The following is a 15,510-nucleotide window of genomic DNA, read 5'->3' on the forward strand; positions in this document are numbered from 1 at the left end:
CAGGAGGTGGGAAGGAACACTTGCCACTGGGATGAAAGGAGCATGAGGAGTTGCCAACTTTGTTAGTTGGAGGGAGATTAAGGTGGATATGTGGCATTGGAGAGTTTAACACTTGGAAGGGAAATTGTATTGGGGCATGCCATTGACAGGAGGGATTAAGAAGCATTGGTAGCTAGGAAAAGAGGGTTAGGTTACCATTCTTGCCACTAGAATAGGATTGGGAGGCTTTTGGGAGTGGTCTTAGGGCACGTCCGCCTCTCCCCCTGCTGCCATTGTCTCTCCCCTCCCCCCAAAAATAAACCTCAGGAGGGATGCACTTCTGGAATATCCTCTTATAGCTGCATTTCAGGTATGGGCTCCAAGAGTGCAGGTTTCATGTTGGCTAGCTGTTTCCATTGGTTAAGACCTGTCTTTCTTAAATTGTGGGGAGGAGTCATAGAGTATGGGCTTTTTCCTATACCAAATCCAAAATTGCAGCTCGTAGTCTTGCCTTTTTGCCCTGCTCTAGAATAACTACTAAAACTTTTTAAAACCTTTAGACCAATTACATCTTCATGCATCCTGCTATTAATATGAAAGTCTCTCCAAGTGCAATACATTACATTTGTTTTGTGTTCTAGAGATTTGTAGTTTTCTCTCTTGAATATGCATACTCCTTTGAGGCAGTGCAACCTGGTAAATACTGGATTTGTAAGGTTTTAACCGGAATAAAACAAAAAGAAAAATGCTGCTGAGCTGGAGGAGAGAGTGGAATCACCTTTAAATAATTTCACATTGTTGGGGTTCATATAATAGAGGAGTCCTTGAAATGTTTCACTGTGGAAAAACAATTCAGAAAACAAAAAAACAATAATTCCCCCCCCTCCCATATTGCTGTTTCCCAGGCACTTTTCCGTCTTCTATCAGACAGTCTGCCATTTCACCCCCTTTCTAATCCCAGCTAAATTTCAAAACCTATTGGGTGTGGGTGCAGAATATTAGGTCTAATTTGCTATTAGTTTAGATGTCTGTTGATTCCTTCCTTGACAAATTTGAGTGAATAAAATTGGTGTTTGCAAGATTTACTTTAGAATGGCATGTTGTGCAATAAGGTTTTAGTTGAAAACACAATAGCTATTGAATTAAGCTACTTACAGAGTGATCTATAAAATCTTTCTAGATGTCTTTCTCTAACTGCTGAGCAGCCAAGGCCTCGTTCCCTCTCCCACAACCCTCCTCCCCCCCCCCGACAAGTTAATGGGTTAAAATGGCAGTACAAACTGCCTTCTAATACTAGGGTTTGAAAAGTGCACTTAACCACTTGCTCAGGGCATATAGAATAAAGCATCAGGCAAAGTAATTTACAATCCTGTTTTCCTTTGAGGATAATGCAAAGCAAGACTACATAATGGAAGTATTATTTCCTGTATTTTTGTCAATTCAAGGTCCCTATTTACGCTGTACTGGAAAAGGCAATGAAGGAGTAGAAGTGGCTTCATTTCTTGTTTGCTGTTTTTGAATGGTTTAGAATGTCTCAAACAATGGGTGCAGGATCATACACTTGCTATTACATGGATGAGGACTGAGAGACTTAAACAAGGAAAAAGAAATCTGAAAATATTATGTGATTCTAACCCCTAACGAATCCACTGACACGGAAACATTGAGTTCATCAGTTCCATATATACTTTTCATTAAAATGGCTTTCGCTTGGGGTTGATTCAAATAGTCTCTAATTGATATTGATCCTTGTTGCACGTTACTGTGTTTAATGTATACAGTATTTACATAGCAAGCTAACTGCCTTTGTCAAAAGAGGAACAAAAAGATGAAACATCTCATGAGACTATCTTTTGTTGTTCGAATGAATCTTCGTTCTGGTGCAATTTTTAATCTGAATTTCAGAAACTATTTTAAGTTGCTATAGTTCTTGCATTAACAGTTAGTTACATTGAGTGAAGTATTTTAATTTAACAGAAAAAGCATTGGAAGGAATAAAATAAATGCAGTGGCTTAAATATATCTCAGTGGTTACAAATTTTAGGGCCCTGTTTAACTTAGACGGTATTAAATTGAATTTTCTCAGATAATTGACAATATACTTGAAATGGTCTGCTGTGTGAGTGGCCTTTTTGCTTCATGAAAGAGAAACTATAAGCCAAAAAGACTTCTCTGATGCAGCTACCTAAACCAGCATAGTTGGTGGTCTCCTGTAAAATTCTATTTTTTTAACAAGTATGTAATGAAATATTTAAGAAAAATAAATCTAGCATAACTGAAATCTGAAGTTGCCCATATATTCTTATTTAGAGGTATCTATCTGTACTGCAGGCAACTTGAACTGTTCCCGTACTGGAAAATTTAATGTACCACTCAATTACTATTCTTTAGCCCAATTTAAAATAATAGATTGGGAGTAAGGTCTTAATGCAGTGTAACCTTTGGAACATTAGAAATAACCTCTTTCCCTTCTGAGATTGGTGTACAGTAATGGCATCAGTCTTATCACATTACATGAATATATTTTCTAACTGTATTTAAAACTTTTTCACTTGACAGTTGTTCAATATGTCTCTCCTTACTCTTGCCCATTAGACTACAATACAGTTGGGAAATACTGTCAGTGTTGCAAGAAAATATGCCATATATTAGGGCTTTATGGTTCCTTCATTATATTGTTTTGGAGTTACATTAAGCCTAGCTTGCATATCTTTTCAATGTTTGGACTTTTCATTTATGCTTTTTTTTGGGGTAGAACTTATTACTCTGTTTTGCCACAATCTATTTGGATCCTCCTCATTAGTGGGAATCCTTTGTTTTCCCATAATACACTTAGTTCTGTTTTTATTGATGTGAATAGTTGCAACTATATGAAGTATAGAATAAAATACCTTGGCCTGTGTCTATATTTTTTTAACATTGTTCCCTAGATCTCCATGAGTTTGTTTGCATTCTGAGTTTTGAGCATGCTAACAGGTGAAAATGAATATCTACTACGGTTCTGGTTTTGATACTTAAACAACTCACTTCATTAAGAGAGGTAGCCGTGTTAGTCTGTATCAGCAAAAAGAACGAGGAGTATTTGTGGCACCTTAGAGACTAACAAATGTATTTGAGCATAAGCTTTCATGGGCTAAAACCCACTTCATCGGATGCATGCAGTGGAAAATACAGTAGGAAGGTTGTGTGTGTGTGTGTATATATATATATGTATATGTATATAATATACACACACACAGGGGACATGGGAAAAATGGGTGTTGCCATACTAACTATAACGAGAGTAATCAGTTAAGGTGGGCTATTATCAACAGGAGAAAAAAAAAACTTCAAATAAATTTGTTAGTCTCTAAGGTGCCACAAGTAATTCTCGTTCTTTTCATTAAGAGAGGGGAATTTTGGTTTATCCTGTTGTTGGGGTCTCAAACTTGCTATTTTGAAGGATCTTTTATTTTTTCCTGAGCATTCTTGCTTCAGAACTAAACTCCTTTCTCCTGTCATTTTACTCTCAGAAATGTGCTGGGCTTGATTTCTTCCACCCTTCCTTTATACCCGCACTACCCTATCCTGCCTTCCATTCACCTTAATTTGGGGGTCGTGATTAAATATGTTGTATAATTCTTGGTATAGTATTCTGATACTACAGGAAGATACATTCCTTGTTTCAAAGGCATTGTCATGTGCATTCTTTGACTGAATACAATTAAAGTGGGGCAGAGGGGGCATTGGTATAAATTTAGTTAATGCCATATTATAGTTGAGATTTTAAATGCATAAAAGATAGAAAACTTAACGTTCTGGTTCCTGCTGTAATTATGCCACATTGCACATACATATATTAGCTCTTTTGCCCTATTGCCATACACTGGAAAAGAAAACACAACATATCCAGAAGGAGGTGGTGGTTGCTGCTTTGATATTCAGAACTTTGACTTTCCAAAGTTTGGTCCCAATCCTGTGTTCCTTACTCAAGGCAAAACTTCAGCTAATTTAAATGGGAGTTTACCGAAGGTATGCACAAGTTGGGAAAGTGGGGAGCAGAGGAGGTGAGAAATGAGGCAGTAACACAGATTTGTTTTTTATTTTGCATGTAATATTTAGTCTCAACTCCACTTCAGCTACGTTTTTGGTGCTTAAGGTTGAAAATATCTGTACATTACTGCAGTGAAAAACACTTTACAAAGTCACAGTAATTTCTTAAGCAGAAGTGTTTATAAAGCAATTGCCATGCAGCAAATCTGTTTTTATTTTTTTTTTTTTTTTACTGTTTTAAAACATTGCTTAGTGACAAGAGTCCATACAGAGTTTTCAGGCTGTACAGGGATGCTGTTACTTTCAAGATGTTCAAAGATGGACTTTGCTTTTACCCACAAAAAAATTCTATTTCCTCCATATAGCTTCCTTGCACTTGCTTTCCATGTTGTACTAGGCACACAACAGACACCTCCACCCCTTACCTTTCTCCCATGTTGTGCGAGGAGAGCTATGTCTTGGGGAGGCATGTGGTGCAGGTTTTGAAATTGACCGTAGGACGCTACAGGGCACCCCCTCCTTGAATGTGGCTCTCTCCGTCTAACTCCTAACCACTCCCAATTGCACCCCATTTGGCATATTCCTGCTTTCCCTTTATGAAGTCATCATTGAATCCATATTATACACTAGACCTTCCTTTAATAACCAGCATTTTGAATTGTTTTACCAACAAACCAACCAAATGTGGTCAGATATACCAGGCTTTATGAAAACCAACATACTAAGAACAGTTTGGAGTTTCTGACCATGGTATCTTGTAGCTATGGACATCAAAAATGTTAGAAAAACATTCAGGAGGTGAGATCATTTCATTTTTGAGCCCTCATCTCTCCCAAATTCCATATCCAATTTGCCTCAGACTTTTGAGAAAAATTGTACCCTATTTAAGATAATTTTTAATGAAAATTCAGGCAGATTGTCATTTTAGTGAAGTGAGAGGAGTTTAAAAAAGCGTTATAAAGGAAGGCTAGCAACAACCTGAGCTATGTCTCTTGCATCTTCAAAACCAGTAACCTGGAGTTGAGGGAGTTTATTGTTAAAAAACAAAACAAAAACAAAAAACCCCACCAAACAAACATTGTTTTGTTGCTTGAAAATAAACACGGGGGGGAGGGATAGCTCAGTGGTTTGAGCATTGGCCTGCTAAACCCAGGGTTGTGAGCTCAGTCCTTGAGGGGGCCATTTAGGGGTTTGGGGCAAAAATCTGTCAGGGACGGTACTTGGTCCTGCTGTGTAGGCAGGGGACTGGACTCGACTCAATGACCTTTCAAGGTCCCTTCCAGCTCTATGAGATAGGTATATCTCCATAGAATGATGATGGATAAAATGCATAACGCCATACCATTGAAGGTCATGTTGGAAAGAGACAGTGTGGTGGATAGAACACACCTGGGTCCTGTTCTCCACTCTTCCACTTACTTGCACTATAAAAAAAGGCAAGTCACGTCATCCCTGTGCCTCTGTTTCCAATAGTGCCCTTCATTCGACTTGTCTGTTTAGCTTGTTAGCTCTTTGAAGCAGGCTCTGTCTTACTACACCTCTACCCCGATATAACGCTGTCGTCGGGAGTCAAAAAATCTTACCGCGTTATAGGTGAAACCACGTTATATCGAACTTGCTTTGATCCGGCGAGTGTGCAGTCCCGACCCCCCCGGAGCACTGCTTTACCGCATTATATCCAAATTCATGTTATATCGGGTCGCGTTATATCTGAGTAGAGGTGTTTTTGCATATATAATGTCTAGCATAATGGGGCTTGATCTTTGTTGGGGCTTCTAGGTATTACCACAGTACCAGTAGTAAATATTTGATTACTTGAATATTTATATGTATGCATGTTCAGTAGCAAATTAAAGTGACAAATGAGTATATTTGTGAAATGTGTATTTAACTCTTTCATCATTTAGGTTCCTGTGGCTAGAGCCAGCATTCTCTGGCTTATTGGGGAATATTGTGAACGAGTTCCAAAGATTGCACCTGATGTTTTGAGAAAGATGGCTAAGAGCTTCACTAATGAAGATGACCTTGTGAAGCTGCAGATCTTAAATTTGGGAGCAAAACTGTATTTAACCAACTCAAAACAGGTAAGAGTAAGACTATATAAACAAGCGATCCTTTCCTGCCACAGTAGAGTATATTTTGTGCATTCTGCATGGATTAGCACTCACTTCTTACATATAGATCTAAAACAAAGAAGCTTTACATGTGGAAATTTACTACCGCATCACTGACTGGACCCAAAACTAGTAGCACACAGAACAGGAGGTCCATGTGCTTGTTGCCTTAGCACTAGGGTTGAGTGAAATTTAGCAATTCCATTTGTAGGGAATTTGACAAACCCTCCTTGATTTTCAGTTGTTTGGGTTAGTGCTTTTTGAATGTAAAACTCCAAAGCAAAATGCTTTGTTAATTTTCACATGCTTTTGTGACCATGTGACCATCAGAGGTGCAGTTACCTCAAAACTGTCACAATAACCACTTCCCTTTTCTTACCATGACATTTCATATTAAAAAAAAAAAAAAAAAAAAAAGTTTTTCTAGCCCATAAGTCATAGCGATAATAGGAAAAACTTGAACTGAACGTAAACAGTGTAAACTGAATATACACTTATGCCAGCCTGAAAAAATAACTGAGAAGTATGAACTGTCCCATTCATCTTGATGAAGGCCCTGTGAATTGTCATTTTATGGCCATGGAATATAGCATTTTTTCACAAAGCTACAAAATGGAGCATGTTTGTCATGAAAGTTGCCCACTTTTCTATAGCCAGTTGCCTGACGTTTTTCTCTATCTCCCTGTCCTGCCGGACCTGCGTGCTTTTTGCTCTCCAGCTTTCCACTCAACAGGAAGTTAATTGGATTGCAGGGAGCCGAACAGCAGGGCGGTCTTGATCCTATTCCCTTTCTCTCCTTTTCTGCGGCTCTGCCACTTGCAATCTGAGTTTCTTCTCTAGTGGACTCAAAGTAGAACATGCATCTGATTGTTTGCCAGCTATCAACATGCTTCAAAAGCGTTGTCACAGTAGTTATCAAAGGATTCTGTTGCATGCATATGGCCATTGAGAGGAAGGAGCATTGATCCATTTGGAGGCCCACTATCTATTCTTAAGAAAGAAACTAAATTCTTCAAGTAAAAGGTTACGGGCTTACAAAATGAGAAGACTCTTTCATCCAAGGCAATGTTGTAAACATAAAAGTTCTGCAAGCATCATACTTAGGAGCCCTAAGCTGGTCCTGGTAGGGAAAAGTTTAAGAGCCCAACCTTATTTTAAAAAGTGGAAGATGCACAGTTTTAGTAATATCTTCCCCCCCAAAATAGCTTATGAGATCTTCAGGTTTTGTTCTTTGGAAAATCCTACTATATTTTGAAGTCAGACCTTTTGCAGTTCTCATAGCGTAACAACATAAATACTTCACCAGATTTTCTGAAAATAAAATGACCCTATGTTTACTGTACCATAATAATAGACTCTGGCTTTAACAAAATTTCTGTCTACATTGCATTTTTCAACAATATTTATTTTCCTTAGTTTTAAAAACAGTGAATAAAAGTTATATGCTAATTTTTACCTTAGGTATGGTGGTTATACGGGTCCAAGAATCTGAAATGTTTTTACTCTTATAGTGAGGCATTGTAATTTGAAATAAGGACAATCTTGAATACACTAAAGACCTGGTAACCTAAAAGACTATTATGTTTCAAATGGGCTATCACACCATCTTTTTTTACATCAACTGGAGGGGAAGCACCAGATTTTGCTTCCTCTTTTGGATAATCCTGCAGGTGTTCAGAGCTATCAAGTAGGGGAAAAGAGCACAATTACAAACAGAGTCAGTCTCTGATAGATCCTCATAAATTGTCTCTGTATCAGAGACTGATCAGATTTGTATACAGTTGTGACATGGGAGTTGGATTGCCTCCCAATTCACCCAAACTAGTATTCTGCTCACAGAATCTAGAGGAGGGACCTCTAGCAAAGGACACTTTCTGTGTCCCCTGGGGAAGGTTGCTTATGTATGTCTTTCCACCAGTGCTGCTCATAACAAAACGCCTGGAGAGACTAAGGTTTGATTAATAGTTCCAAATGGAAAGTTCTCATTTTTTGTTGCAGATAACCAAAGCAAATTTCATTGGCTGAATAGCTTCAGATAATCACTCAGAAGTTGGTCACATGGGCTCCCAGTTTGACATGGAGTTTTGCTCTGGCATTATGGCTAATAACATAAGAGAGCTCCAACTCCAAATAGGTAGCTAAAGGCCTCCTGGCCTATCAGAAGCCATGCAAACAGTCCTATGTGGACTTCTTTTATTATCCTGCATAAAAAAATGCTTGACAATCTGCTTCACCTGCCTATGTCTAACTTAGACTCACTACATCTCTGGGTGATAAGACCACTATTTTAGCCTGTTACAAATCAGTTGAAGCCAGATCAGTGTGCAGTTTTGTTTTGTTTTGGGGGGGAGGGGGGCGGAGGAGGGGAAATCAGGATAATGTGGGGCTTTTAACATGTTTTGACAATTCATTAAAAAGCCCTCAGTGTAATGGGATACTAATGAGGTACTGACAAAACTAATGTAAGCCCCTTTTGTGCCATTCATTACGTGAGAGTTCAGGATTTTTATATGGAAGATCATTTTCCTGATTGCAATGGTTTCAGTTCAAAGCAAATAAGCATTATGCTTTAGAGATCAAAACACTTTTATACCAGATTTTACAAAGATAAATTGGTGCTATGAACTCATCCAAAGTTTTTTCCAAGGTGGCGTTAGAAGTTCCATCTTAAGGAGCCTATTGTCCTGCCAGTGTTCTTCTCATGTCTGCATTTGAGTCATTTCTCCACACGCTCAATGTTAAAATGTTCTTGTGATTCTTTTGTAGTATTCTGAAGCCCTTAAAAAGTCTACCCATTTTTTGTTTAGAAATAATTAAGATTCCAGGTTTGTTTGTTTTTTAAAGTTTTTTTTCAGTACTGCCCTTCTTTGTCTTGCCATGGCCCCGTGAAATTATCTCATACTGTTTGTAGTAACAGCCATCCTTCACTAGGAAGAGTTTCATGCTTTCTCAAAATAAACAGGATCCCGAGATGGTTTTAGAGTGCTCTTGAAAATCTGTGATAAATCCCAACAGTGGTAAAAACTGAGTCTCTTCTAAAAGCCCAGGTTGTTGTCCACTAAACATGCTCCCTTCTTTGATCACTGGGATTTATCACCGATTCTTAGGATCCAGAGCACTCTTATCTATTTTAAGAGTTCACTTCAGTGCTCAGAAAAAATCATCTGTACTCGTCTCAAGAGAATCCTCCACATAAAGTTTTCTCTGAAACAGATGCCTTCTCAGCCCCATCCTTCCAGCAGGAAAGTCATTCAGCTGCTTTGCTTTATTACTTATTGCAAATTAATACTCTCAGCTGCACAGTAGCTCCTTCCTTGCCTGTCTTCTCAAAATTGGACTTAGATACTTCTTAGTTTCAGAGAATTTCAGGAAATGTTTGTGGAATCAAGCTTTTCAGAAGGGAATGCCATATCTGCTGTCAACTGGAACAATTAATCTCTTCAGCTGTAGAACCAATGTGAAGCAGATATTGGTGCAAAACAAATGGTCAAACAGCAACAAACACTTCCTCATTTCTTGCTTCAGACTTATAGTATCTGGTCATAGTCTATTCCGTTAGCCTTCAACCCTCATAGAAGGAACTGACCAAGAGGTTAGCCTGAAATGGCAGAAAATAATTTCTCTTTGAGTGTTCCCAATATATATAAAACTCAGCATCGCAACAGACACCCTCAGCTGTTCCAGTATGTGTCATGAAGAAAGCAGCTTCCAATGCACAAATATATCACTAGACTTGAAGGATATGATTTCTTTTTCAACTGAGAATCTATCAGTAATTTAGTGGCTACTAATGTATCAGAGATTGTTTCTGTATTTTCTTGAGTGTGGCTTCTACTAAAAAGCAACAGAGAGATTACTAAATACCATTTGGTATATCCAACAATGTTACATTTTGTTATGAATAGCACCCCAACATTCTTGATATAATAGAAATGTCCAATTACTATGCATGAAATTTCCTCTTTCCCCAAATTTTTTAGGAATCTCCCTGGATCTCCTTCCTTCCTGAGCCATTGGGAGAACAAGATTGTCTGCATTGCCCTCAACATGCTTGTAACACTTGCAGTTCTCCATTGAGATAATGACTAATCTAATCTCATGCTTCAGGGCTTCAGATGGTCACCTGGAGGGATCAGGAAGGATTCCTCCTGATGGCACAATTGACCATACACACTGTTTTTCGCCTTCCTCTGGAGAAGGGACAACAGGCAGGGTTGAAACCAGTGCTCCGATGTGGTACAGAGAATCCTCTTTTTTAGATGCCTGGCTTGTGTGTCTTGCTTACATGCTTAGAGTCAAACTGATCACCAGATTTGGGGTCAGGAAGGAACTTTCCCTAAAGTCAGATTAGCAGATTTTTTTGCCTTCCTTAGACGCGTGGAGTAAAGATCATTTGCTGGGATGATCTGGGTGTATTACACCTAATCAGTTCACTGCCATTGCAAGGCCTCAAGCATTAGTTGAATGTTGATCTCTTCTCTGCCAGTGGCACATAATTGAGGACTGAAATGCTTTAGACTAATGAAAGTAATTGAGCTCAGTATATGGGTATCTGGGTAAAATGTGATGGCCTGTGACATACAGGAGGTCAGACTAGAGCAGCTGTAGCCAAACTTATTGATTCTCCGAGCCACATATGACAATCTTCAGAACTTCAAGAGCTATGGCACGGTTGCTGGGGCTCGGGGCTTCTGACCTGTGGGAGGCACCTGCTGGGGCTCAGGGGTTCAGCCCTGCTCATGCTGAAGCCCCTAACTCCTGGCAGGCGTGCCTCACGGGGCAGAAGCCCTGAGACCCCCCTCCCTGCTGGGCAGAAGCCCCTACCCCACCACCCTGCTGCAAGGCAGCAGTCCCGAGCTCTCCCCCCACCAAGTCTGGTAGGTGGAGAATGGTGGGGTGGGCTCCGTGAGACTCACTTTAATTATAAAAGAGCCGCATGCAACTCATGAGCCACAGTTTGGTCACCCCTGGACTAGATGATCTAATCGTCCCTTCTGGCCTTAAACTCTATGAACTCTATGAAACAAATATCCTCACCCCAACTTGGGAGGGGGTATATTTCTTTTTAACTGTGCTGCTGTGATATGCTATTGGAAATATATCTGACATTTTATCTTCTCATACTACAAATTAAATTTGCTGGACCTCTTTATCCTATTCCTCCAGAATAACTTGTTCACTCAAATCCTTTTAATCTCTCATATGATTATTCCCTTTGTTGGGAAAGTTGTCGCCATAAACTGATATGTATACATTAGTTGTAATTTTTTTTGTTTTTGTTAATCGAGAAGCCATTATTTTTATTATTTACCTCCACATATATTCTAGAAAGTTTGGTTGCTTTGTCACAGGACAAGAGCAATTAGTCTTTCCGTATTGAATGCTGCATATGATACTCTGAGCAAGTTATTGCTCTTGAAGGAAACTCGGAGACATAAAGCATTCTTCTGTGGGGCTATAGGAATCCAAATTTGGTGTGTCTATATGATGACTGCAGGACATAGAAGTTAATTGTATATTTTGGGATTATGTAATCTCTTTTTTTGAATGGAAAGATTCTGCTCGTAAGCAAAACTAAACCTTACAGGACCAAATTTATTCACCAATGCTGGTGCAGGGAGGTATAAAGCGCTGTCTCCATGCCAGCAAGGACCTATGTGCCTCAGTGGCAATTTACAATTAAAGGCTGTAATCTTCTCCACTCTGTTCTGTCGGAGTTTCTGGCAGGTTGAGAGGGGGTTAGTTTTAATTTACAGCCAGGGAGCCCTGATAGCAAATGTTGCAGAAGGGATAACCTGATTTAGTTTAACCTTTGGCACCTGAGAACCCCCTTTCCAAGACAGTGCATTTCATTTGGACTGTACAGCATAAACACTGCATGAGTCCAGATGATTATATGTTTTCTGTCTGATATAAGGGTACAGTTTTATTACTTTGTGTATATCATAATAAAAACATTCATTTTATAACATGCAAATTTGATAAAATAAAGAGAACTATCCCTTTTCCAGAGTTCATACGGTACCATGAAAGGATAAGCCTTTTGATAGAATCTCCATTAGGTGCCCGATAAAAGTGGAGAAGGGAAAGGAGGAAGAGCCCACTGAAAAGAGAGAACACTAAGAAGTATACTTTTCATCCTTAGAAATTGTATTTTTTTCAAATCTTTTGTTGACATGATAGCACATCTTGTGATATATTTACATACCCCACATTTTCTAGAGGAAAAATAAAGTTCTCTGTTTTTATTACTCTTTCATTTTTACACCAGTTAATCAAAATCATTCAGAAAAAAATATCTGCATCTATGGAAAGTCATATAACCCTATTTTCACTATAACAGTGGAAATTGTTAAAGTGAATGTTTCTAGTAAATTTTACTTTACATTGACATTTTTAGACACACATTGGTATCAATTTCTATCCCACACTATTAAAACTCTTGAGTTATTGTTATAATACAGCACAAAAATAAAGCTAAATGCATGACAAAAAATAAAATATGCAAGGAGCTTTTGTTTTTCAATATACAAAATTCCCCTTGACAAATTTAGTGTTTTTTTAAAAAAATCCCTTCATTATTCATCAGTTTTGATTGGTGCACTGAAAATTTATTTATTTGTCAGATCAAATTATTTTTAGCAGTTTTTCTTTTAACGGCTTGGAAATGTATTTATATAAGTGGTTTGCAGCTCTATCTATCTATTCTCTTTACACTGTGTTCCGCAAATCTAAGTTTTTTGCAGCAGAATGTTCATGTTTTCTGTGTTTCCCTGTTTTATTAAAATTAAACTGAATTATTAAAATTACTCAATTCCTGTTAATATTCTCAGACATCAAATTAGGAAATCCTATTATGCTGTAAAAAGCTGCGATAATATAAGTTGCTCCCTTACATAAATAAATAAATGACCGGTATTACTGAAGGCTTTAAGCTGCAAGAAATAAATGGAAGAAGTCTTTTATCCTGGTTTTTAGAGGGCATCAGCAGCTTGCTTTTATGAAAAAGTAACAGCTAAATGCACTGCAAATAATTTGCAGTAATCCAGTTCAGTGATTCATGTGTCTGCTTTAATGGGTCATAATTCAGGGTAAAGTAACTGAGTGCAGTCAGAGTGCAGACACTGCTTATGCCAGGGACAGTATCTCTTCATAAAACACACCTCAGCAGAAGCAGTTTGCCAGCCCCCTAATACCCTCTGATGTTTTGATGTCCTGCATATTTTTCCGATTAAGTTTTGAGTGCCATGTTTTTAGTTGTATTTCCACATTCATTATCCTCACGTAGACCCTTCAGCGGGTTTGCCATATATGATTATTTTTTTAATGATGCCTTTCTTTCCACTTCAGCAGTTTAATAATCTAGCACATGGCTGCTTCTCAGTACTCAGCATTCACCTCCCCAGTACAGAAGAGGACATGTGGTTTGGCTTCAAAATTCCATTTGCAGCATTAGAAATGCATATTCCCTATGGAACAACATTTGTTTGACATAACCATTCATTTTTATTACCTCTTTAAATATGTTTATCCAGAGTTATCAATAATCATAAATAACTTGTATTCTCTTCTTGTCCTGTTTTTTTTTCCGCAGACAAAATTGCTTACCCAGTACATACTAAATCTCGGCAAGTATGATCAAAGCTACGACATCAGAGACCGTACAAGATTTATTAGGCAGCTTATTGTTCCGAACGAGAAGAGTGGAGCTTTAAGCAAATATGCCAAAAAAATATTTCTGGCACAGAAACCTGCCCCATTGCTTGAGTCTCCTTTTAAAGGTATGACTGCCAAAATCATCTGCAGAATGTTTATAGCCTAAAGCAATGTGGCAGCATATTCTATTTCTAATGTGCCTAAAATTGTGTCACTTAGCAAATACAAATGAGAACAGTATGCACTTTGCTTAATCACTTGCTTTTCAACAAGCAAGGTTTAAAGTCATAACAACATCTTGGTTTGTATGTTGCCCACATATCCTATTTACCTAATAATCCTGAACATGCTTATCGCTTTCTATTCATGTTGGGTTTAAATTTGGTTTGAATAATAGAAAGTATATATCTCAAGTAAGAGTAAACTTCTCTTTTATTTAGAGAGGTCTTTGCCACTCAGCAAGATTGTCCACGTTAATAGAGGGATATTAGTGTAACTATTGTTAATACATTATCCATATGAAATTTAATAAAAATTTAATCTATTCAGATTATTGTTCAGATGTGGCTATTTCCCTGATACTTGTTTTCCCTAGGTATTTTTAAAAATCACAACTACTATATAGTATTCTCTCCTATTAAAAAGTTATCTTCCCAATTAAAAATATAATCTTATTGTGGTGCTTCTTTGCCATTTTAATTTGTATATAGTTATTTAATCCTGGATTTAAAGCTCTAAAAGCAGCTTCATTTTGAAAAAAAAACTATTAAAATTCTGGATGTGTTTGTGCCAAGACATGTATATGGATTGTTTAACTGTGCTGTCATTCTTAATATTCACAGTAAAGTAATTTTTAGAGAAGCTACATTTCAGAGCAACACCTCTAAACACACTGACTGATTAGCTTTTTTATTGACCATTATGGGGGAGATTATTGTAATCTATGGACTGAAATCAGTTTTTTGACCTATGAAGAGCTTCCTAGTTTATATTTATTCCATGACATTTGAGGTAATATAATGCCAATTACCTTTAGCCATGATTAAGATTGCTCTTTGTGATATAGAGCTCATGTTGTTTGTATATTTTCCCCTCTCCCCCCTTTTTTTAATAGATAGGGATCGTTTCCAGCTTGGCACCTTATCTCATACTCTGAACACCAAAGCCATTGGGTACCTGGAGTTATCTAATTGGCCAGAGGTGGCGCCTGACCCATCAGTACGAAATGTTGAAGTAATTGAGTTGGTACGCTGACATTAAGAGTAACTTCGTTTAACGTATTTGTAGACATTTAAGATAAAATAGTCTTGTTATATAAAAGATTTTCTTTCCTTTCAAAATGGTTTTAAATTATTCTTTTGATTTGTATAAACTGTAAATTGAATCCACTCATCTCATGTGGCCTACATCTGAAACTGGAGACTTCCAGGTTTTAAATATTTATTCTACATGTAATATTCCTTTTCATGGGGGAAAAAATTAGACGCTCCCCCACTGTGATGCAGTGTGTGTTTCCTCATGGAAAATGTTCCTTTTTTCTATCTTCCTCACGGATATTTTTTTACTCACTTCCGTGAGTTTTCTTCACCTTGGTTTATTGAGTTTTTGTAAGTTGTGCAGCAACATTTTGATTGCAGTTGATGGTGCAGAAGTTGCAGTAAAGGAAACTTCTTCCCATTTAATATAACCTTTAATCCAATCTAAGCCTAAACAGAAGAAAATAAGAAAG

The 15,510-nt window shown here is 37.8% G+C and overlaps 1 protein-coding gene across 12 annotated transcripts in view; it reads left to right on the forward strand.

Annotated features, from left to right (window-relative positions):
- The window catches only part of AP3B1 (adaptor related protein complex 3 subunit beta 1), a 580,418-nt gene that overhangs the window by 455,993 nt on the left and 108,915 nt on the right, over positions 1 to 15,510 (forward strand). For all 12 annotated transcript variants that reach the window (XM_065550060.1, XM_005288300.4, XM_065550061.1 and 9 more), the window contains 3 exons: positions 5,919 to 6,095; positions 13,720 to 13,906; positions 14,896 to 15,026. In XM_065550060.1, coding sequence (XP_065406132.1) covers positions 5,919 to 6,095; positions 13,720 to 13,906; positions 14,896 to 15,026 — 495 coding nt within the window. The remainder of the gene's footprint in view (positions 1 to 5,918; positions 6,096 to 13,719; positions 13,907 to 14,895; positions 15,027 to 15,510) is intronic.

The sequence above is a fragment of the Chrysemys picta genome, chromosome 6 (genome assembly GCF_011386835.1).
Source record: "Chrysemys picta bellii isolate R12L10 chromosome 6, ASM1138683v2, whole genome shotgun sequence".
Classification (NCBI taxonomy): domain Eukaryota; kingdom Metazoa; phylum Chordata; order Testudines; family Emydidae; genus Chrysemys; species Chrysemys picta.